This window comes from Misgurnus anguillicaudatus, chromosome 21, assembly GCF_027580225.2.
Source record: "Misgurnus anguillicaudatus chromosome 21, ASM2758022v2, whole genome shotgun sequence".
In the NCBI taxonomy this organism is placed as follows: Eukaryota; Metazoa; Chordata; class Actinopteri; order Cypriniformes; family Cobitidae; genus Misgurnus; species Misgurnus anguillicaudatus.
In genome coordinates this window covers 28,338,466-28,364,439 of record NC_073357.2, presented here as the reverse complement: position 1 = coordinate 28,364,439, position 25,974 = coordinate 28,338,466, and the positions used below count along the sequence as shown (strand labels likewise).

The 25,974-nt window shown below is 40.0% G+C and overlaps 1 protein-coding gene across 1 annotated transcript in view; it reads right to left on the bottom strand.

Annotated features, from left to right (window-relative positions):
- Positions 1 to 296: 296 nt before the first annotated feature.
- LOC129440994 (uncharacterized) overlaps positions 297 to 25,974 on the bottom strand; it is a 79,042-nt gene continuing 53,364 nt past the window's right edge. Inside the window, exons 3-5 of the mRNA XM_055200651.2 lie at positions 3,953 to 4,078; positions 3,783 to 3,834; positions 297 to 2,322 (exon numbers count right to left, since the gene is read on the bottom strand). Coding sequence (XP_055056626.2) covers positions 1,274 to 2,322; positions 3,783 to 3,834; positions 3,953 to 4,078 — 1,227 coding nt within the window. The 3' untranslated portion in view covers positions 297 to 1,273. The remainder of the gene's footprint in view (positions 2,323 to 3,782; positions 3,835 to 3,952; positions 4,079 to 25,974) is intronic.

Sequence of the window (25,974 nt, the reverse complement as noted above, 5' to 3'; positions counted from 1 at the left end):
AATGTCTTAAAGTTCATGGCATTCGACTACATGGTCATGAACTGTTGAAACCCAGGACTCTGGCACAAAGGATTGTGGGTATTATATGCACTTACTGTGACAGGTGTTGCTTTTGTATTACATAATAGATGGTGTGAAATATATATATATATATATATAAATGTATATATTTGTCCCTCTGCTAAGCTTGAGGCTGCAGGTATTGTGTAGCTGGTGTGCATATGCAAAAAAAGAACATTCCTAGAATTGTTGAAAAAGTTTCCTTGGTCCAGAATACCTCACAATCCTCAAGATCCTTATTTCATATTTTGTCAGATTTTTACACAGGTGTCTAATGTAAAATGTATTATGCTATGGCATCATGACACAAATAACAAAACCTCTGGACTGCAATGTCAGAATGAAATGCTGTAACAAGGCTGATAAACACTGTACTCCGATATAAAAACACAAAACTTTCTTGAGCCAGACTGGAGTACCAGAAGTCTAGTTATGTCAAAAACATAACATTTTTTTTTACATTGTAATACATAGTATTACTCCAAAACGAACCATACTGTCTTGCATAATACAAATTACAAAAGAGTTTCCCAGTGTAAACACTTCATTTGTAATTTCAATGTGTCGCCTATATCTTTACATCATTGCATTTTTGTTTTATTTATTATTTTGGCATTTATTTACAAAGAAATTCAGAAGAATTTACCAGCAGAAAGAAGCATAAATATGTGTACTTCTCTTTTATATGTTACAGTTTAAGAAACAACATTTTGGTATATTTTACAAAATACGTTATGTACAAGACAAGCCCCTTTTGAAATACCCTCAGATAGTTTATCACAAAAAGCCTGAATATGCTTTTCAAATAGCAAGAATGAAAAGCTACACATACTGTATCTGTCTGGTCTTACATGAGAACAATACATGAGAACTTCCTTTACATTGCCATGTATTCATAAATCAGTGTTTCACTCGATAGTTAAGTTAAAATACTGAACATAATTTACAATTTTATTGTAATATAGTGCAAAGAGCACTGGAAGAGCAATCTTTGAGCAGTTGAAAGGGCATCTTATCAAATAACCCTGCTTGATGGCTCCTCCACCTTTTCAACTCTTTTTATAGACCTGGGCACCAAAGTCATTTCAGGGGGCTTAGCAGTGCATCATTTCCACCAATACATTCTCACTTGTACTAGCCCTGACAAACACGGTTTAGAACCGTATAGAGCGATGACCCCCGGTTCAGGCGCTGTGTGTAGTGATTTTCAACCCTAGGAATGTCTAGATCTGTCATCCCTAGAGTTTTGCTCAAGGTACTCATCAATCATGGTGAGATTATTGAGCCAGTCTTCGTTGCCTCCCACCAGAGTGTCTATGAAGTCCACCTCCCCACCACCGGGTCCCCTCCCAGGCCCTTGCAGTCCCCCGGTCATTGCCCCATTGCTTTGATGCTGTGGTGGGTAGTTATAAGACGGTATCTTATGTCCGGAGTTGTGTCCAGGGCCGTAGCCATGAGGTGAACAATGTTTGCTCACAGAAGCAGTCTGGTAGCTAGGAGGAGCCATTGCATTGGCTGTGTGCATCATAGAGGGAGCCCCAGGCTTCATAACAGCTAGAGCAGAAAGCGGACCTCGGATCCTGAGGCTTTGTTGGGCCATGGAGGAAAGGGGGTGACTGGTGGGCATCTTCTGTTCTTGTCTACCAACCAGACCAGGGGCTACCTGATTAGGAGGAGGACGAGGAAAGTTGGCTGGCATAGCTGCTAAGCTGGATCGCTGTGGAAACTGAGGGCCCCCACACCCAGGTGGGACTCCACCACTGGGGAAGGGATGTTGGTGGTTACCAGGGTCCATGTGTTGTTGCACCCCCTGTTGGTGCTGCCAGAGCTGGGACTGGGACGAAGGCTGCTGCTGAGAAGGAAACATCATACGTGAGGGAAGAGTTGAGGCTTGGTGCAACGCGTGCCGCAGATGGTGAGTTGGCACAGGACCACCTGATAAGCTGGGACAGGGCATTCCTGGCCGGGTCACACCATGAGATGGGTGCAGCGGTTGACGTGGAGGTCCGCTCATTCCCATCATGCTCTGGCCTGGCTGCATTGCCATACCAAAGTCTTGCGACGGGTGGCAGAGGGGTTGTTTGGAACCTTTGCCACACATGTATCCTCCAACCGACGGACCCATCTGAGAGACCGAGTTGGAGGAAAGAACCATCCGATTTGTGGGTATAGGACCGCTGTGGGAGAGCATGGAGGAATTTGGCTGTTGAGAAGCCCCCATAGCATAACCACCACACTCAGGAGGAAGTGGTCGACCTGGGCCTGCAAGGTAGAAAGAAGTTACAATTGACATCGAGCATGACTTAAGGTATATAACCGTTTTATAAAAGAAACGTGTTGGCACTAAATAAACAGGGTTTTGTCATCAGATAGAAATACATCAATGACCAAAAGTGATCAGTTAACATCTTACTCTTTATTCAAGTATTTTATTAAAGATGCATTATATATTTTGCATGCATGCCTCATTGGTGTGTTTGGAGAAATAAACAGAATATCAGCTTTGGGAAGAATTTAACGGTGCATTCACACCAGACGTGGAAGAGGCGACAAGTGCGAGTGATTTACATGTTAAGTCAATGCAAATACGTGAATAGGTGGCGCGGTAAACGTGAATGGCGCGGCGCTTATGGCGCGAAAGGTGCAGCGCGGATGGCGCGTTCCAGGCAAATTAAGCGTTGCCGCGTGATCCACGCGAGTTGAACAATCTGAACTTTGCGCCGCGTTAACAAATCAGGAGCTTCCTCTAGGAGTGAGTAATTACAGGAAGCGATCGGAGGCAGAAAAACAAAACAACAATGGAGGACAATCATCATCACTACACGAGACACCTTTGTACTTCGAATTATAAGGATCTTGTTTAAAAGAAAGTGAGTGAGGAGGTCAAACAATCTGGTAAGTTTACTCAATTTGAGCCATATAAGCCCCTCCGATGACGCAAATTTACGCGTGAATGTCTTGAATGACTAGAATTTCACGCTCAAATTAAGCGAGTAAACTCAAAATGTTCACGCATCCAACTACGCACGAATTTGCCGCCTCTTCTGCATCTGGTGTGAACATACAGTAACCCCCCAGTCACATTAGCTACAAGAGACAAAGACAGAGCGACAGGCTACCATTCATTTTCAATGGGAGTGGCCGTTTGCCAGCGACAAGCGACGAGCTCGCCGCTGCGCAAGCAAGGTGGGGCCAAAATAGACAAGAAGGCTATTTTGTGCAAATGATGAGCGATGCGACAAAGCGACTGGCAATCGGAGTGAAGGGGCAGCGTGACGTTGACCTGTGGCTGAGTCGAAGAAAATAATTCAAGATGGCGGAAAATGCGTATTTCTGTATATATCTGATAAATTTGGCATTTTACCTCATATATTTTGTTAATTTTATCGAGAAATAAATACTTTTCAATCCAAAAACATCTTTCTTGTAACTTAACAATACCTCTAAAGTGACTTTTGATACCGCTTTTAGATACTAGCCAAGGAACGCCCATGAAGCGAGTGTGTGTCGCTCACTTTTGTAGCTAATGTGACTGTAGGGTAAGGAGGCTTGGGACAAAAATACACACAAAACATGTGCAAAGTTTATAAAGTCATAGCCCAGGCCCCATTGCCCAATGACTACAAAATAACCACAAAAGAGAATTTCTATTTTATTACTACTGTATGATGTACTGTATGTTGATGAGAATTATTTATTTTATGTAGGTTTAGTGAATGTACCTTGAAATGTGATAGGCCCTCCATTCATTTGCTCCAATTGCCTCTGCTTTTCCTATAAAAAACAGATGAAGAAGAACTTAAAATTTATCAATACAAACAATGGCACCTAATGTTTATAGTGCGCTTTGACAGTGTGATAAACTGAATCATGTATTTTGTGAAGCACAGACCTGTTGCTGTTGAATTTGGTTGTTTATCAGCTGATTCTTAAGCAGGTTGTAGTTGGTGCCCTGGGTCTGCCGTGGCACTGCTGATGGAGTATCCTGAAGGTGTGGCACCATTCCTGCACTTTGATCCTGAGACGCAAAGAGAGAAGTGTTAAACTGGTACTCAGTTTACATATCTGCATTTAAGCTCCTTTTTTTCTCAGAGGCCAAAACAATGGCCATCACAGGCATGATCTCACCTTCGCTTGACCTACGGCAACAACTGTTACTAACTACACATTATCTCATTGTGATCAAACACATGACGCCATTCTGCGTAACTCAACACTGCTAGAAAGGTCATTTAAAACATGCCAACGTGTTCTAACAAGGCGTCTTTCCTTTCCAGCCAGAGTCGTAAACATCTGTAAATAACCACGGAGGATTCAGAGCAGACCCAGAGCCACGGACGTTTGTTTTTGTTGGCTTTGTCTGAATGCACCCCTCCACCAGAACCGTCCAGCCTAGGCATTCCCATATTCCCATTCCCACAGAAGAAACGCTCCCCACCCTTTTCCCTCTCTACTCCCATCAAGATCCTGAAAACACTTCTCATTCATGCGTGACGGAGTAAAACATTCATCACAGATCATTATAAAGACATAGAAAGATAGTCTAAATTAATTTGTTGTGCAAAGGCATTCTTTTATAGTAACTACATATTTTGTCAAATTGGACTATGATTTATCCTGAGATAGAAACAAAATGTAAATAAAGAGATGTGCATGTACAACACAATTAGTAAAAAAACAACAACAACAACTTAACTTTGTTTACTGCATTTTTCCCACACTTAGGGCACTTACATCCTTGGCAAAGAGTAACAGGAAATACAGAAAAAAGGATCTGTCATATCTCATGACGGAAATAAAATGACAGTAATGTTTTTATCCTTCATTAAATAAGTACTTCAGTTAATTAGTTATTACATTTGACCAATTTAGAATAGTTTTAATCCTAATTAAAATTCAAGTAAAAAGCATAAAACACACATGCAGAAAACCCTTAAAACGAGCAAAGCTTATCTAGGGCACCAACACATACTCCTAGCATGAATTTGGTGTAATCATCTTTCCTTGTAGCAGGCAGGGTGGTGAAACGGCTTCCCATGGGGAATATCGTGGTGCTTTGCAGTGGAAATGAATGGCTTGTCTGCAGCACTAGTGCTGGTAATGGATATTGATCCAGCTCTTGGCTATGTGCAGCCAGACTAGAGAGCTGGTTCAGACACTTTTGTTGATGTAAGGGCAGTACCTGCAAATTATCCATGCTATGATTCTTTTTACCATTAGGAACGTGATAACAAAAATCAAAAATTCCCAGAGAGTGAAAATGTACAGTCGGGGCTGGAAATGAAAGCATGAAGTGAATTTCATGGGGGGGACAGAGTTAAAATGTAGAGGATTTCCATCTTTTATCATCTAAATCACACCAGTGGTTTAAAAATATAAAATAGATCCCTAGCTGCAGCTGGAGTCGCCCAGTGATTTTGTGTATAGTGAATATTATCTCAGATTAGCAAAAAAGCAGTTTGTTATTTAGACTACAAAGATAGATAACAGTTACTTGATTAATATATCGATTAGTAGTGACTATCTCCAACCTATGGTGAATGCTCGATCCACACGCGTGTTTATCTGTATTAGAACGCTAGATGGCGCATGCGCACTCTCAAAAGCCCCAAACAAAAACAGGACGCCGGCGTGTTGAACTGCTAGATCCTCCTCGAGAACAATTTAATACGCTGGGCTTTATTTGAACGACAGCTCTATCGATCCTCTAAGCACTCGAGGGCTGAAACTGCTCTTTGTCCAGCTTGGCATGTGCACTGCTATTTAGATGGAGATGATCTGACTGATGGACATAAAAGCTGGACTGCACGCAAGTCGGCGTCCAAATATAAAATAGCAGTCTGCTCATTCATTGTGTCTTTTGAACACGCGACATGCTATCAGGACGCAGCTTGCGCGCTCTATCCGGAAAAGCTCGCCAAGTAAAACAGCGTTTCCGATTGTGCCCTCGATAAGAGACTGTCCTGAACTACACCCTAACACCTCACAACCTCTCCGGAGCCTCCAGCAACACATGCGCACGCTACAAATAAAGCAGTCCGTCAAACCGCCTCCTTTTCCGTTCGGCTCCGTGCGCGCGCTCGTGCTTCACGCATTTCAGCGCGCGTTTAATAGATGAGATATCACAGCGGCAGAGGTTATCAAAGCAAACCACTGCCATTGTTGCCCAACAATAAGCAATCATTCCTGTGCGTATAAGAAATGCTTAACCCTGGAAAATATATGGGGTGGAAAGAAAATACATTCTCTCTTTCAATTAAGTAAACTTGTTGGCAAACACAGTACATTCGTATTGCGCCATTGCATTTGCATTAAAAAGCAATGTGAAATAAATTATAATAATAAAGCAATAAGGGATAATGTAGGCTACATGCAGCTGGGTGCCTGAATACTGATTTGAAATCATTTTTATTGGCTTGCAACAAATTTAAACCTGGCGTAAAACGTAGAAGGCATACTTAAAATGACTCGAATGAGCTGCGTGTTACCAGTTTTAGTGGTTATTACCAAAGGATAACAGTCCTCACAATGTCACAACTGCAATCAGGATCGAGTATTCAAGACAGCTGCCTAAAAAGTATTAAAATGGGACAGATATATCAAGAAAATCTGACTTTTTTCATGTTTAAGTGCTATAATTGGTATAAGTGCTAAATTTTTGCTCACACCTACAACGTGGGAATTTTAACATGCTATAATAAATTATCTATATGATATTTTGAGCTAAAACTTCACGTATGTACTCTGGGTACACCAAAGATTTTTTACAAATAATTTATTTATTTATTTAACAAATAAAATAAGCATGCACTGCACAGTAAATGTGACACCAAGAGCAAATGTAGCAAAAAGGAATGTAACATTCAATCCAAGTAATTAAAAGGCTAAAGAAAAGATGAAGAAATAGATGAACTATGCCAATAAAAGTAATATGAGCATAAGTTTCGAGACAAAAACGCAGGCACAAGCGAATCACACACTGCTCTTTATATTCTCCCTCAGGGACGAACATTCATAAACCACATAAAAGCGCACAATTATCTATACTGTCAAACTAACAAGAGTAAAAAACAATTATGCAGTCGCACGCTGTTTGATCATGCTCCTGTCAATCACAAATATACAGAAGCCATAACCCACATGATGGCTTATCATCATCATCCTTCTTTTCAGGATATGAAATAATTATTTGCCCAATCCTGATACCCAAAATCAAAGGCTACATAAACAGGTTTATTTTAAATGTATCCATATGTTCAAATTGGGGTCCATGGGTTCCAATTGGGGTCCAGGCTTTAGTGGAATTGCCATGGGAAAAGAGAGAGAGAGAGAGAGAGAGAGAGAGAGAGAGAGAGAGAGAGAGAGAGAGAGAGAGAGAGAGAGATGCAACTAAGTGACCTTGCTTAAAGTAAAAGGGAGAGGGGAAGTTTATTAATGAGTGTTGCAAAAGTAATGAATAGAGGAGACAGAAAGGGAGATAAAGTAATTAAATCCCGCATTTACATTTATGCAACTGACAGACAAGTTTATCTAAAAAGACTTACAATGCATTTAGACCAGGTGTCTCAAACCTTTTTGTGAGCAAGTGCTACCACTTTTTAATATACGGTAGTTTTTACTTGTAGAAATGTTTATTTATTTATTTCGAATTAATGCAAAAAAGAAAAACCATAATAATTAAACAAATTATTTTAATTTTTTAACTATATTCAATGTCCTTTGCCTATTCGAAAAGGAGTGAGAAGAAGAAAAAAACGTATTTTATCCCACCCCTTCTCCACAACTCAAAGCTTACAATAAACGAATCCAAATATTCATACATCTTGCTTCTTATACCTCAAAACAATACAAAAAAAGAAAAAGCACATCAATTATATCAGTGTTGTGCCTGAACGAGTTAATTGAATGAAAGTTCATGAACTCGTTCATATTTTGGGCGAACGTGAACTGAACGTACTGTATTACTGCTACTAGAGCCGCCATCTTGAAACAGGGAAATCCCGCATCAGCGTCATTGTAGGCAATGGTGTAACAAAAATAAAATCACCATTAATCGTCATGAATGCGATTTTCTTGGTTTTCTTTTGGTTCGTTTCAACAGTCAGACATGTATTTAGCATTTAGTCCAGGAAAAAATTAAAGTTTTGACTTTATGAAAATGTACTTTTTTTAACTGTAATGCATAGTGCTAGTAGCCCTAACATCCATACGCAGCACAAAAGTCCGGCATTGTCCATGAATTCGAAGTACAGGCGGAGATAGCAGCTTTACCTAGATACTTCCTATGACAAGACCCCTGTTCTAAGATGGCGGCGGTTTTGACGCATGCTCAGAGCCCCAAGGCGACATCTAGTGTATATATCTATCCTTGTGAACGGGCACGCTCTCTCAGTTTGACGTCGTTCAATAGGGTGCCAGATTTCTATAGTCAAACCCGGCTCAAACACACTGTAAACAGGCCTTAATGTGTAGCGAAAAAAAACACCCAATCTGGCAACACCGCCACCAGTCAGTGTTTCACGCTGAATGCGTCATCAAAACAACACTGACTCTGGTGTTGCTGAAGTCCCTGCCGCGCCAAATTTTGAAATATGAACTATGAACTGAACTAGTTCATTTTAAAATTTGTGAACTGAACTAGTTCATGTAATAAGTGAACTTTCCCAACACTGAATTATATATATATATATAAAAAAAAAATGTACTATGAAAAAAAAAATATTCATTAATAAATGTCTACAACTCAAGAAAACAAACAAAAAATAATAATAATATAAAATTAATACAGTGATGTCAATAACACAATAAAACCAAAGACAATTGATAACCCCAGAACTTCTAGTAAATTATTCACACCCATCTCCATCCCTGTACCTCTATATTTTTACTTGTTTTATCATTGTTTAAAATGTTAACATACATAAAAGAAGCCAAGCCAATATAAAAAATATGTAATAAATAAATATTAAAATTGAGGCTAATAGTAGAATGTGGTTTGGCGGGCATCTCACATGGCACGTGCAGGCACCATGTTGGAGACCACTGATTTAGACTATATACTTTTATCAGTGTGTAAGCCTATTTTCTGCGATCACTACCATACGCTAGCATCATGCTCTGGGACATTAGGGATAGAAAGACGGCACATGAAAGAAAAGTGTAAGAGAGACAGAAAGTAGAACAGAGATGTATAGAGCGCTCTGCTGGGTCCTATCTGTGTGTGTTTAGCTGGCAGAGGTCCAGATGTCTACAGCACAGACAGACACTAAAAGTACTATGATTGCCTTGGTGAATATAGGCTTTTATCTCCAGAGAAAACAAGTTTATTTACGTCTATTACCTTTATGGCTGGGATAAATGGCTTTCGAATGTTAATCAACACAATAATGCCCCATGGTACCTACCTACAGTATACGGGGTGCTTCTACAACATTAACAATACTGTATGTCTATATGAATAGTGAGTGAGAATTGATGACATTGATAATGTTAAATATTATTATAATGCAAGCTTTGGTTTATGCATGTAGTCAAACACACAGCGGTATGTACATGTGCGTAATGATAGTGGGATCGGCTCACATCATTGGGCATGAGCGGAGGATGTTAATGAATGTGACGCCTGACCTACTTCTATAACAACACGTATCAGCTCTCTCTCTGTTTGTGTAGCTTGGAGACAAGAGCCAGCCTTCATGCCAGCCTTCCTCTGCTGGTTAACCACATTGTGCCATGTCCACCATACAGACAGACAGACAGATCCCATTCCAACAATCAGAGCCTGTTGTTGGGGATATCCACATGTTTTGTTCAGACAAGTAAAAATAGATGCAGGCAAAAATCGGTCTCCTCCCTTCATTGAGGGGAAAGTGAATAAAGATTGGAGGTGTGTGGGTGGTTGGATGTAAATGGAGAGAAAGACAGAGCTCCCCCATTCTTGCGGCTTTGAAGCCCGCTAACTATCCTGGGACCCTTTGAAACACCGCCTCAAATTCCTGAACTGTTCCTGGCACGCACTTTTGTGTGAGAACATACGCCCCTCCCCCTAGCAGTGGACTGGAGAGAGTAAGACACACACACGCACACACACTTTTGTGCAAAACCTTGCTTACATTCCACATTTGCACAAAACATATTTACACATTAAAAATGTTCTCACACGTACTACACACACACACACACACACACACACACACACACCTGGGCTAAGAGGGAAAGAGCTGCTGCCAGGCTAGTGTTAACTTGGCAGAGGGTTTAATTTATTCAGCATTCATTTCTACCGCAGCTGGGCTCTGTGTCCTCAACCTTGCAGAACACGAAGCACAGACCCGCATAGGGCTGCGTCAAAAACCGATACCTAATATCGTCACTAAAGCTCTGGACAAGGTTAGTCCCCCTACTGGGTTTTTTGGTATCAGTCCACGTATTAACCCACAATTGCACCTGTGACCTTGCCATTGTTAGCGCCATGCTGCATGATGCACGTTCTGTTTATTATTTTTGTTTAAATCAAATGACTTTACCTTGGCACTCTTCTCAATTCTATAACAATGCATCCCAGTCTTTATTTGTTTGTATTTGTCTGAACTAGGCCTTACACAATACCCTGAAACCATATTCTCCACCATCTGTGTACACCCCCCACCCCACTCCTGTGCCCCCCTTCCTCCATTAGACCTTAGGGCAAGGTCACTAGGGACGGGCTCTGCTTAGCCACTACATTACAACACAAAGACAACACACTCGCCCTTCGCTCTGTCTGACCAAGTGTTTTATTAAGCCATTTTTGCTGTCAAGTCTCATACTGTTTTCTGTTTAGTGTCACTCCTGTGTTCATATTTTAAACTGACAAGAAGTTTAATGATGTTAACAGAACGGGCCATTCTTACATACAATTTCAACACTTCATTCTTTTAATGCATTTATTCACATTGATTGCAAGGCTCCGATTTTGTGTTTCGTGCACAGCTTGTGCGTGTACTACAGCTCTGTGATCAGTAGGAAGTCCTTATCAATCTAAAATCACTATAATGTAGGGTTCACACCAGGCACGGTAGAGGCGGCAAGCAAGAGTAATTTACATGTTAAGTCAATGCAAAAAGATGCGATTAGGCATACTGCGCCACGGTAGGCGAATTGAGCGTTGCAGCGGGAAACGCGTGAGTTGAAAAATCTGAACTTTAGCGGATTTCCGCGCCATGTTAACCAATCAGGACCTTGCTGTAGTAGTGACGTGATAACAGGATGTGAGCGGAGTCTCAGCGGAGTCACAGAAGCCCCTCCAATGTCTCGAATGACCAGAATTTCACACACGAATGAAGCGAGCAAACTCAAATGTTCAAGCGTCCAACTACCCGTGAACAGTGCGTTTTTGCCGCCTTTACCATGGCTACTGTGAATGCACCATTAGTTTGAGTCTTTTATAATGTGCATTAAAAAAAGCAACACTCGTCAAACACAATCATTCAAAATATTCGTTATTATCATAAAAATACCTGAAACTATTTGAAGAACAGCGATATAAATATGCCTGTGTTTGTAATGATACTACTTCAGTGGCACAAATGACGTTTCTGCACGAGAGCGCCCTCTGGCTTTTGGATGTGGTGGCATTTCACCGTACTTCATTCAGATTCATTCATAGAGAAAACGCGCATTTGCACGATTAATTTTCACATCCCTAGTATTATCGCATTCTGACATCACAAGGGGGAGACAAATTTCAATGACCTATTTTTTCACATGCTTGCAGGGAATGGTTAACCAAAACTAAGTTACTGGGTTAATCTTTTTCACATTTTCTAGGTTGATACAAGCATTGGGGACCCAATTATAGCTCTTAAACATGGAAAAGTCAGATTTTGATGATATGTCCCCTTTAAATATTGATTTAAAAACATTTTATTTGCTAATTTGTAACTAATGCAGTCCTTCCGCGAGGAAAACGCATTTACTTTCGGTTTTAAGATAAGACGTTCAAATGTCACAAATACACTATTTGGTTTAATAATTTGTAAATATAATGTCATATATGTTGTGTAACAAGCACTAATCCACACAACAGCAGTTAAAGGCGGAGTCCACAAAGTTAGAAAAACGCTTTGGAATAGGAGACGGGCCGACTACCAAAACACACTTATAGCCAATCAGCAGTAAGGAGCATGTCTACTAACCGACGTCCTTGCCGGGTTGCGTATGTGTGGGGCGGGTCTATCAACAGAAAGTCCAGATTGGGGTAGGGGCGTGTTTGTTAAGGTGATTTCAAATATCAACATTGGCTTTCAAACATCGTGGACTCCGCCTTTAATCACAGTGCTGTACAAATAAAAACTTATAATAAATCAAATCAAATAAATTTATACACTGTCTAGCTGTCACTAGGGCAGTATCCTTTTTAAATGTAAACCTTTGCAGCTCAGTTCATATTAGTACCCTCAGATATGAACACATATGTGCACCTAAATAGTATATTTTAGGACCTTTTTAAGGGGTACTGCCCCAGTGGCAGCTTCGGACCATTTTTCTGACATTATAGTTTAAGTCAAATTTAAGATTAAAGTAACTGCAATAATGATTGGCTTACTGTTACAGTCCCTTTTAATACATGGCTTCTTACAAAAGTAATAATAAATGGACATTAAAATGACTGTGGTTGGTACAATAGTCCATTTTATAATTAATTAGCAAAATGATGCATATGTCTTTGTTAGTCAAAAGACCCCTGACATTTCTTCTTATTTACTTTATGGCATGTTCTGCATTGGTTGCCTTCCTGATCTGCCGTCTATTTGATTACACAAGCAGGAGAGCATTGTTTTCATCATGGACTGTTTACAGAAAAATAAAAATGAGATTTTTCACATAGTTCTCCTGAGATCGCGATACCTTGTGTGTGTTTAAAGTGCTGTGTAGAATACCAAGGATGCAGGTCGTGTCAGTCCATATTGAATAATGAGAGAATAAAGAGAGATGATTGGGAGGAAAGAGGAACAAAGAAATGCGGAGCAGCGCCAGGGTGTTACTATTCTCTTTCTCCTTTTAAACCAAAGTGCTTTTAAACGCACACAAACACACACACACACGCAAGGATGTGAAAATTGAATATTCTGTGACTATTTTAACAGCACGTAACGGCACAGGAAATCACTGACAACTGTTATGAATGTTTCTTTATAAAACAGAACTGAGAGGATGCAATATTACTGCGAGATCCTGGTAAGGCTCTCCAAATAAAATAAAAAAGCATAATATTCACATGCGTGTTCATGAAACTCATATATAATACATTTCTGTACATAAAATGACATAAAAGCATTCACAGAGGCTGTTTACTCGGGAACACATCTTGAATTTATCCATGCTGATTTTTAATAGTTTTTCCTCAATAAACATGCTCGCCGGACACTTAAACAACCGAAATGCTCTTTTTAGAGTCGTTCAGAGCTTCATGTTAAAGCTGTTGCATCAGGTTTTTAAGACTACTTAAAAAGTGTTAAAACACAGCCTTATGGTAATTGCCACATTCAATTTAATGGGAAAATTTACATACTGTACTTGTGTTTTGTGAATAAGGCATTTTAGGTTTAAAAAGCCTTACATTTTGCTTAGTTATAAGTCAGCTAAACTGAAAGATTTTTTAATTATCTTCAGTTTAGAGGCATAGTGAGAGATGTTTGAAACATTGTCTGCTACCATGGTCGGTGGGCGGAGGAGATTTCAGTGAACCCTTCTGTGTCCCTTTTTCTGGTTTTTACTCTGCAACAACAGAAAAACAGCACACCAGAACTTCCTTCCTGTACACCACAAACGTGTGTGTAAGTGTATGTGTGTGTGTGTGTGTGTGTGTTTAAGAGGATGAATAAACGTCAGGCAGAGCTACAATGTGTCTGAGCATCAGCAAAAAATCGTTTCTAAAGGTAATTCTTGCACACGTGCACTTTTACTATGGACACTTATATTTTACGTCTTTCATCACTTCATAAAACTCATATTGTCTTTAACTAACAAACATACACTCAACACACACACACACACACACACACACACACACACACACACACACACACACACACACACACACACACACACACACAGTCTCTCTCTCTCTCTCTCTCTCTCTCTCTCTCTCTCTCTCTCTGTCTAAGAGGGATCGTGGGGGGATTACTGCTGTCAAAACAGATCAGCTGCTTAGACCACTCACCCTTGTCTAAACCAGACTGCTATAAGCCTTATGAAACAGGCAATCCCTTATAAACACTTTATAAACATCTTACACACTCTTCGTAAACCTGTAATCGTAGCTTATTAGCCTCTTATACACTTCACAAAGCTGCCATGACAGGTTTAAATAACGCACATCCCATATACATCTGCCAACTATCCAAACTGCTCCAAATTCAACACCTTATGTGTAACACATAATGCTGAAGAGCTAACAACGAGTGGGTTTACATGCACAGAATAAGCGGATAACTATAAAAAATCTGCGTATTATAGAAAACTGTTTTCATGCGTTTACAAGCAAATCAATTGCCGGCTATGCACAACTGCGTTTACATGGGACTTGGAGAATTGTCAGGGTTCTCGCAGGTAGTGACGTCACCGCCTATAGCACATAATAGTCATTCAAAAAGTCGACGGCATATCTGTCTTAAGCTATACTGTTGTATCTCTTCTCGTGTCTGCAGAACTATGTTGCAGTTTCTCTGCCAACTGCTTCAGTTGAGCGGAGACTTTTATGCGTTACTTTGCGCTTACTTTCGCGTGTGACGTTTATCTTTCACATGCGGAGACATGCGCACATGGACAAAACCATGATGCTGCGTTTACACCAGCCGTGGTAGAGGAGTCAAGCGTGAGTGATTTCAATGCTAAGTCAATGTGAAAACGCGTTGACACACGTCTGGAGGTCTCGCTGCGAGAATGAGACGTTTAGCGCGGCGCGGTAGACGCCATTCCGCATCATTCGCGTGGCTAGTTCACGCGAATGGCGCGAATTGACCGTCTGGCAAAGTATGCGCGAATGGTGCTTTTGTGCATTTTGCGTTTGACCCGAATTTGCGGCTGATGCCCGAGTTGAAAAATTTTAACTTTGGCGAATTTTCACGGCGTGTTAACCAATCAGGAGCCTGCTTGCTGCAACATGGAGGAACGCTTGATATTGTCCGTGAGCAGTCACCCGGAGCATTTTCCGCGCGTCTACTTCGCTCTACACGCGCGAATGCATTCAAAATGTTCAAGTGGCAAACTAGAACGCAGCTGGTGTAAAGCTACGTACACACCAAACGCGGGGCATCGCGTTACAGCTCTAGATTACTCGCGGGATTTAAAATCGTGTCATGCGAATTTTTCGCTCGAGTTGAATATTTTCAACTTGGGCAAAGACACTTTTGAGGCGAATAGCGCATGTTTTCGTGGCAAACGCGCAGCACATATTGCGTCATTCGCATCGCCCCATGCAAGGACGTGTCTGATCGCTTCTTTGCATTGACTTTGTATGTCATCTACTCCCGCAAATCGTTGAACTCGCATCTGGTGTGAACCCACAGTAAACGCAGCATGAGAAAGCCGGTTAAGGTGTTTACATCCACGCGAAATCGGGGTAATGAGCAAAAAACTACCTGTGCCGATCAGTTTTTGCTTACACCGTTTATGGGCTTTCCCCGATAAAAGAAAACCATTTTACGCGTTTACATAATAAACTGATAACACGTGGGGTTAAGCATAATTGGCGTAAGACTGTTCATGTAAACGCACTTAATGTATATGTTACACATCAAGGGATTTTGTACAGTCAAGCCGGTCATTATCACAAAATGAACTCTGAGAGGGCAATCAGGACCTTATGTCAAGCTCATTAAATGGCTACTTAATAATTATATGAGGTGAAATGATCCAAGGTGCAGTTATTTTATTGCGTGAGAATAACAAGACGTCTAATACAAATTGTTGTGTAGAGAGATCAACATTACCGAACAAATGAATTTGACTTCGACTAAAATCAAAATCAAGCAGATTTGATGAGGTGTGTGTTCTTGTACATCTCCAGCCCGTTCAAGGTACTCTGTCATCCTCAGGGAAGGGAGACCTTGGGGTGCACCAGTTTTTGTCTATCTTCATGCAAGGTTAGCAATTTAAATCCACTGATAACACGTGCATAACACACACACAACATGTCCTTGAGCCCTCTCATTTTCTGTCTGTGCTAAGTTACACTCCCTTTGCTTTCACTCACGCACACCTTAAAGTAATTTGGTCTGTAAAGTTTCTTACGATGGGCAGAACTGATGATATATTCTTTCTTTAAATCCATCAATGTCAGTTTATCCCCACCATGACATCAGATGTTGTCTAGTCAACATCTTGCAATACCAAGATCATGGGTTGAATTCTCAGGGAAAACACACAAAATGAAACTTTTGTATATTTTACATAATGCTAATATGCCAAATACGCCAAATGCATAAATAAAAGTCAGTCCAATACAAATAGAAAATGTGTACTATCATGTATCAATGTGTGGTACTTCTTGTCTTGTTTCTCAAAGCCCTTTATTTTTCCCCTCAGTGAACAAACTGCTTTAATAAAGCATGGTAATCCTGGATAAATGAATTAGGTTAATGCTGGGGAACGAATGACACAAACAATATATTTTCTCTCCCTCTCTTCCCATCTCACTCTCATGCTCAATAGGCATGGACTGTTCTTTTAAGCACTGCACACCCGGTTTCATTTGGTAAATTGATTGGGAGATTTGTGTGTTCAGTGGAAGATAAAGAAAGCCCCATGGGAGGAGTATGAGAGCCACTACCATTAAAACTGACAGATGTCAAACACGAATCACACGCTTAGGGGCAACGGTGGCATATCATTAGGTTTATTTATTGTCATTTGAAAAACGGGAATGTTTCTTCGATTGTCTCTGCTTATTTAACATCTTTTCGTGCCACTGGATACAACTCGTATACAATATTGCTACGATTCAGCTCGACCGAGTTGGACATTTAAAACTAAAAATTGGTTTGAGCATGTTATTGGTAATCCGTTTAATTATGCATGCCACGCTTTGGTCCATATGTTCCTCAGCGAGCATGCTACAGAGGAGGTGGAAAAAAGCACCATGTGTGAGATGATCCCCTGTCGGGGAGGGAATGAAACAGGAATATACTGGAATCATTTGCTGGACTGCCAACTTTAATCCCTGTTTTAATCTCATCTAAATGATTCTGTAAAGTATGTCACTGCAATATGTTACTGTAATGGTTACAGAGAAATCTTTAACATGCAGATTAATAAAAGAAACACATTAAGGATTAGACATGATGATTGTATGCATTGTCGGTCGGAGTCTCTTCCAAAAACTCTTTCTTCCACATACAATGAACATTTTGTTTACAGAGTCTAGCTTAAAGGCATGAATTTGTAACGTCAATCTAACCACTGACAAAAACCATCGCGTGGGGGCTTTCGCACTCTCTTTATCTCTCTCATACACACACACACAGAAACAAACATGCACATATATGTGGGTGTAATTCTGCAAGTGGTCGACTTGGTGACTCCGGTTTGTTCTTCGGCCAATGGGAGCAATGGGTGTGCCCAAAGCATTAGATGAGTAGATTTCACCAAATAAACCACAGTGTTATGACTGAACTTGAAGTGTTGCACAGACTTGTTTATTTGTGTCAAATCTGAAAGAATTCACTCTGTGCTCTATGCCTATGAGGACAATTTCTACTTATGAGGGGGTGTTTGCAGACAGGGATAAATGTAGGTGATGAAAGGCCGGTTGTTGGAAAAGATGAAATGCATCAAAGCATTTATGTCTGGCATACAGATCTAGAAGATGGTGCCAGATAGCTTGTGATATTGCACTTAACAACCGTTAATGGGATGGTAGCCAAATAGTTAATGATCTAGCCTGATAAAATAAAGCTGAAGGTTCAACCACCAGAGGAACTCTTCAATACGTAAGGAATGCACACCCAAGGTGGTAATGCGGCACAAAGTGGTCACTACAGACATTGGTCTGGTGGTTATTTTAAAACATTTGACAGGTCAGGTGTGCGTTCATTGAAAAATAATGAATACCCGTGGAACATTTCTTAACCAATCAGAATAAAGTATTCAACAGCCCTGTGGTATAACAGTGCAATACTGATTTTATTTTTAAGGGCACCTATGGTCTGATTCACGTTTTTACATTTCCTTTGGTGTGTAGGTGTGTATTAATACATTTCTAAAAGCTACATTCCCCAAAGTAAATGATAACTCGAGTTATTGTCTCCAACATAAATCTCTTTTCTTGGACTACAACAAACACATGGATTGTAGGCAACGTTTACTCCCAGGGATTGGTAATATAGAGAAGGCCGACATTTTCATAATTCCTCCCACTTCGGACTCACAGACTGTAATTCTTCTCAGGGTTGAAACCTTCTCAGGGTTTCCCGCAGCACTTTGGAGTTCGGGGGGCCCGCCTAAGCTGGGAAACCCTACCACCTTAACTTAAAAACATTTCGCTGCACAAAAGGTGGTCAAGTGCATCTCTATGAATTGCGTGGATGCGCTTTAAAACATGAGCGGGCACGCGGGCCACACGTCTAAATGAGAGAAAGACGTGGTACGTCACTGTCTGGAAGATAACTAGCCAGTTGATAAAACATCTCAGAGAATAGCACAGACACGCTTCACACCGCGAGCGTGCACGCGCGCCACACGGCCGAAAGGGTTTATCACTGTCTGGAGGATAGCCAGTTGATAAAACGCGCGTCCATGAGAACTGTAAGTGGACTTATGTTTTGGGTTTATTTAAGCCCGTTATTGTATTAGTCTATAGTTCTTGCAAATTTAAAGTAAGTTAACTGGTGATTTTGTTGTTTGAGCAACCTGCTAGCTGCTAGCTTCATTCGATATAATTGTTGAGCGCTCTTGCTCACGTTATTTATGTGCATTATTTACATACTATAGTAGTTACACGCCTTTAAGATAATGTTATTAATAGTGGGAAGTAATCAGTTTTTACAATCTTCGTGCTATCTACAATCGTTCGACAGACGTTCTACAACATCTGCTTCAGTTTGGGTTTATTAACCCTTTAGTTTCACTTCATCACGCAGATATTCCCGTTAACTCTTTCACCGCCAGCGTTTTTAAAAAAGTTGCCAGCCAGCGCCAGTGTTTTTCATGATTTTCACAAAAGTTTAATGCCTTCCAGAAAATTTTCTTCTTTAAAAATATAAACATACAATATATCAAATGAAAAACAGTCCCTCTGCTTTCAAACAAAAAAAACACGTTTCATCCTACCTTCAGTGGTTCTTTTGTAATGAGCTTTTGAATATGGGTAGGTTTCTGCAAAAACACCACATTTTGAGCAAAAAGCAGAGATAATTCCATTTTTGTTACAGACTTTTCATAGAGTTCCCATTCAGAGCGATCTTTAAAGCAGACACGGACATGCAGCCGCTTGCCATAGGGCAATACTTCCAGAATTAAAAAGTTGCGGAAGGGCCACCTGGTGGATAATAGCTGTATTGCGGAAAGACGGAAATACTCGTCATTGGCGGGGAAGCGTTTTCTCTTGATTGACGAGATATCTCGTCAATGGCGGCGAAAGAGTTAAAGGGTATCTGTTAAAAACATTTAATTCATTAATAATCTAGTATGTGTCTATTTTCTGTTATAGTTTCTTCAAAATTAAGTTTTAGTTGAGTGTTTTTAATAAAAATATTTTCATTTTCATCATGACGCGTACACCCCGCCCCCTTGATTGCCACGCCGCTGGCCCGCCCACCCGCTCAACCATACCACCTTAACTAACAAATTTTCTGCAGGAAACCCTGCTCCAGTTAGCATTGCATTGTGCGCGAATCTTTCAAACATGGTAATGAGCGTCACATTTCTGGCTGACGTCAGAGGCATTCAGGCCAATCACAGCGTACAGATTAGCTGGCCAATCAGGAACACAGAGCTTTCAAATCCGTGCGTTTCAGGAAGAGAGTGAAATCTGGAGCTACAAAAATGTACGGTATGTGGAAAATAACCATAAACCACGCAAACACATTGTATTATACCAAATACATAAAATAACATTGTTTTTTTAGCAATTGAATAGGTGCCTTTTAATCATGACCTTACTAGTTTTCAAAGATTTTTTACTAATTATTTGGATAAAGACCAATTTGTAAGCTGTTTTACTGGTTCATTAAAAAGTGACTAATGAGAATTTGTACATCAAATTTTGCTTTGTACTCAAGCTCTGCATAAATGTACCTACAATGCATCTTCACTAAATTTAATGATAACAACGATAAAATTAAACTGTATTAACATTTTTGCAGCTTTTTTTATGAAAGTAGGAACCTGATCTAATCTTTGATATTAGGCAACAAAACACTGCATTCTAGCATAACAATTTAATAGATGCTTGTGATTGCTGTATTTTACCCCCTTATGATAATGCATTTGCAGCATGGAGAGCGTTATTGGGACACAGGAGACGGAAAGGGAAGCACGAGAGAATAGGATGAGAGACACCAGAGAGCTTAATAGTACATCAGTTATGATAACAAAGTGATACATTGCCCTCTTACAGCGGTGATGTATTTAACCAGATACACAAGACAAGACACAATACTCAAAATCAGATTCGGTAACCCTCTCCTGCACCGCTGTATTGTGTGTGCAGCGATAAAAGTAGAACAAAGGCTCAAATGCTCAATGCAATTTTGTTTCTCCTTGCACTCCCTCCTTCTCTCTCTCTCTCTCCTTCATCACTCTCTACACAGGGTGTCTGAAAGAAGGCAACGAAAAGACAGCAACAAATAACTGCACGTCATGCAGAATGAATGGAGAAGAGAGAGGGCGAGAGAGAGGAACACACCCAAAAAGGAGCAGGAGGCTTTTAGAGAAGAAAAACACTGAATCAGCATCTACCACAGCAAAAGCTGCCGTCTAAAAGACCTGTGTGTGTGTCAGGGAGGAAAAGATATTCTAGTCTGTATGAGAGAGTGACTTTGTGTATTTATTTATATGTGTGTGTGTTTGTGTGTGCACACACACTGGTATCTGTAAGGAGTGAAGAATAAATAGAAGCAGTGAAGTTACCCTTCACCTAGCAAGGTTTATAGTTAGAGGGTTAAAGGTTTATAGTTATGTTTTCATGTACTCACCCTCAAGTTGTTTCAAACCTGAATAAATGTATTTGTTTTGGTAACACAAAGGAATATATTTCTAATCAAGCAGGAAGCAGGAATATCATTGACTTCCATAGTAGGAAAAAATACAGTACTATGAAATTGAATGGTGCTCAAAAACTGTTTGGCTACATTGCTTAAAATATCTTTCTTTGTGTTAAGAGACATCTGTAAACAAACAAGAAGCAGGAGTACCATTAACTTCCATAATAGGAAAAAATATGGAAGTCAATGTTGTTTAAAAACTGTTTGGTCAAAATATCTGTCTTTGTGTTATCAGAACAAAACAATTTATAGAGGTCTGTAACAATTTGGCTTAATAAATAATGACAACATTTAAATTTTGGTGTGAACTATCCCTTTAAGAAGTACAAACACTTACAGTACATTCACACGGGACGAAATCGTCAACGCTTTATGGAAGGCTTGTCTGAAGCGTAACCAACAGCCAATCACAGTGGCCGCAATACATGCTCTGGTCTTCCATAAACGTAATTGGCTGGCTCTGCCTAGGATATTTTATAAGGCGATCTGATTGGCTGACGCACGCGTTGCCGCTTGAAAAGTTGAGAAATGTTCAACTTCTGCAGCGAGCAACGGCACTGACACGATGCCGACGGATCCATAATTCAGTTCGGCAACGCATGACGTCACCCATTAAAAGTGAATGGGAAGCGTTAACGCTTACGTGTGAATGTACCGTTATGCATGTAACAATTCTTAAAGTAGGAATTAGTAAAGATTTACACTCTATAAAGATTTTTACACATAAGCACCGATTCATTTAAAATATGTGTAAAATGAAATATGCTCACATGAGATGACAACTGCAATTTTATCAGTGGTCAAGCAAATACAATTATTTTGCATTAGGGCAGTCCAACCTCATACACCCCATTCACACAGCACTTTGGTAACAGAAAACTTTCATAAACTTGGCAGAGAGGCTTCTGTGTGAACACAAACGCATCCCGTAAATGTTTTGAGATCGCTCTCGTAAAGCGGACCTAAGCCCTTGTCACACAGATATTACGGAGAATACATGGGGAAATGCGTATGGGATTTGTCCGGGATCTTTATATTTTTGGTTCATTCACACTGCCAATGATTTGCTGGAATCTGTGTGTGCTTTCACACAGATACCGTAAATGTCGAGGAAAGACACGTGACGTGAAGTCCTGCACTTGGTAGTTTTTTTTACTCCGCAGCGAATAAAGTTTGCTTATTATCCATTATTTCTCACTCCAGAAACGACTCACGTGCATATGATAACACTATAAAGGAGCATGTGACGCGCCGTTCTAGTATGCTGGTGAATAATGATCTCAGCTTCAGAGTGGATATTTGACGAGCTCCCTTCAGTCCAGTTTGAAGACATTTTTCATTGTGAATGTAAGTGTGTAGACTCTGTACCGGGTCCAAAATTACTTATTATGACTTAAAATATTCCTTTAATTTTTAATGGTCTGTCATGGACCCAGTACCACATATGAGATACCATTGTAAAGCTTAGAATCACTACTTTCTACAGATATGCATCACTTTGTGGTATATTTTACTGTAAGAAAGATATTTTCATTTTAAACTATTACCCCCCCAAACATTTTTATGAGATTTAATATTTAAATATTTCATGTTTTTCAAATATGACAAAGATGGGCAAGTCTTATATCAAATGAAAGCTCTCACTCCCAGGAATAATATTATCATCACATATCCAACAATCGTCGAATGAATAATGAGGTAAAAATTGTATTTTGTAAATTTATGTGAAACTTGAGCGTGAACTCCATTTTTGTTTATTATAAGCTTATATGAGCGAGTGACGCGCTTTTCTTTTATGTTGTTGAATGATCTCCACTTCAGGGTGGAGAGTGATGAGCTCCCTGATATCTGCTTCAGTCCAGTTTGCAATCTGCATCTAAACCCCTCGTTTTGAAAAGCTGAACCATAATTTCATGTTGCCATGACACACGCATCCTCAATACGGCACGCCCCTTACGGCAATGTTACGGCTTTCCGTGTATCTTACCGCAATGTTACTACAGTAGGTCCTCTTTCCGTGAGCAATCCCAGAACATTTACGGGACGTTGTTTGAGTTCAAACAGAAGCTTGTCTGCCAATTTTACGGGTATTTTCTGTGACCAAAGTGCTGTGTGACTGAGGTTCTAGTAACTTTGTGTAACATATCCACTATCCACGCTGAAAGCATAACACAACAGCGCATTACACGCTCCTTATGATCTTGTCATAAACTAAAATGCATGTGTGTGGTTTCTCGAGAGAGAAATCACGGACAATTAGCAAACCTCAGACGCTGTGGACAAACCTACCAAATGCAGGACTTTAAATATGTCATGGGTCTTTACGAGATCTTTACGGTATGTGTGTGAATGCACTGCATTATCATTGGCAGTGTAAATGAACCAAAACTCAAACAATCTTGTGTATATTCCATTTTCCGTGTATTTTCCGTAAGGTTTGTGTAAAAAACGGCTGTAGTGGCATGTATGTTTAGATTGCATTATCTCTGTAAACATCATTTTTGGAGATACAAAAATGTGCACAATGGAAAACAGCATTAAAGGAATAGTCTACTCATTTTCAATATTAAAATATGTTATTACCTTAACTAAGAATTGTTGATACATCCCTCTATCATCTGTGTGCGTGCACGTAAGCGCTGGAGCGCGCTGCGACGCTTCGATAGCATTTAGCTTAGCCCCATTCATTCAATGGTACCATTTAGAGATAAAGTTAGAAGTGACCAAACACATCAACGTTTTTCCTATTTAAGACGAGTAGTTATACGAGCAAGTTTGGTGGTACAAAATAAAACGTAGCGCTTTTCTAAGCGGATTTAAAAGAGGAACTATATTTTATGGCGTAATAGCACTTTTGGGAGTACTTCGACTCGCCTGAAAAGTCCGCTCCCCTTCTCACTCTCATAATGGGAGAGGGAGGGTGCTACTGCGCCGAGTCGAAGTACTCCCAAAAGTGCTATTACGCCATAAAATATAGTTCCTCTTTTAAATCCGCTTAGAAAAGCGATACGTTTTATTTTGTACCACCAAACTTGCTCGTGTAACTGCTCGTCTTAAATAGGAAAAACATTTAAGACCCAATTAAGTTGCAATAAATAAAATCAGGTCCTGCCCTACATTACTTTTCCCATGAATAAAATAAATCAATAAAAAAAATGCATTCACATTCTATAAAGGTCTTTAAAACGCAAATACACATTTGCACTTTTAAAAACACCGAACGGAGCTGGCCCTAACCCTAACCCTTTTCAAGTTACATACATTTGACATCACAGAGACATAACCAAACACATGATGAAAACAGATTAAACCACATATACGTGAATGTACCGTATCTGGCAAGCAGCCACACTTGAGCTGTCAAACAGCCAGTCGTCACTGTCAACACTGGCTTCGTGTTGCGTTAGACTCAATCTGACATTTATATAACCCGCTGTAACACAAACACAGTGTCCAACCAAATCCAGAAGTCATCACACGCACGTGGCTTTACATTCGCTTTCGTATAAACTGATGCCAAACATAGAAAAAGAGCAGTTTCACAACTCCACCGAGGAAATCTAGACTAAACAATCTACAGTTTGATAAACAAATTCATCCTTTTTGTTTTGTTCATCATCCTCTCAGCTTTAAACAAGAATGTTTAATCTACTTACTGTATACTGTACACATACATACTGTATGAAGGAATGACAGCTATTTCTAACAAGAAAGTGTTTTTTTTTCAGTACCAAATAAATCTGAAGATATACCATTGATATACACACAAACACACACTCTTTCTCAAGAAAAATACCACCTACACATAAGCTCTGATTGTGTAATATTACAGAGATACTTTAGGAATGTGCCCATGTCTGTGTGTGTGTGTGTGTGTGTGTGTGTGTGTGTAAAGTGGCTCCCATAACTCAGTCACCAAGACAGTCTCACCCTGTCTGCCTCCTGTCTGTCTCTCTTTTTCCACCTCCTCTTTCTCTCTCTCTCTGTGTGCTCACACTGTCCTTTCTCTGCATGTCTGCTTCAGTCTCCTGTCTGCCAGTATCCACACTGACTTCCTTGCCTGCTATAACTGTCTTGCTCGCTTTGCATCCCTCCATCTCCCCCTCAGCGTGATGATAAAATAAGAGAATTAAACATGAGCTGCAATGGAAAAGACTAGAGAGAAATCATTTGGCGCAGATGGATTTAATCGTCGGTGCTCTTACCGAAACAGCAGCATAACACATACACTACAAAAACAAACTATGAGATGATCGATAAACGTGTCTGGTGGCTGGAATATGAATAACAGGAATTGTGTGTGTGTGAGAGAGCGAGAGATTTACAGTAAGATTTTAGCCCTTTTATTGTCTTGATAAAAACAGTTCAGACTCTCTCTCTCTCTCTCTCTCTCTCTCTCTTTGACACAACAAGGTTTCACTTAATAGACCTCAATGATATAGCTATAAAATAATGATTAGAGAATTAACCTCTTAAAGGGGAAGTTCACTCAAAAATGACAATTCTGTCATCATTTACTAACTCTCATGTTGTTACAAACTTGTATAAATGTCTTTGTTCTGATAAACACAAAGGAAGATATTTTGAGGAATGTTTGTAACTACACCAATCATGAGCCCCATTCACTTCAATAGTAGAAAAAAATAACACTACGGAAGTGAATGGGGCTTTT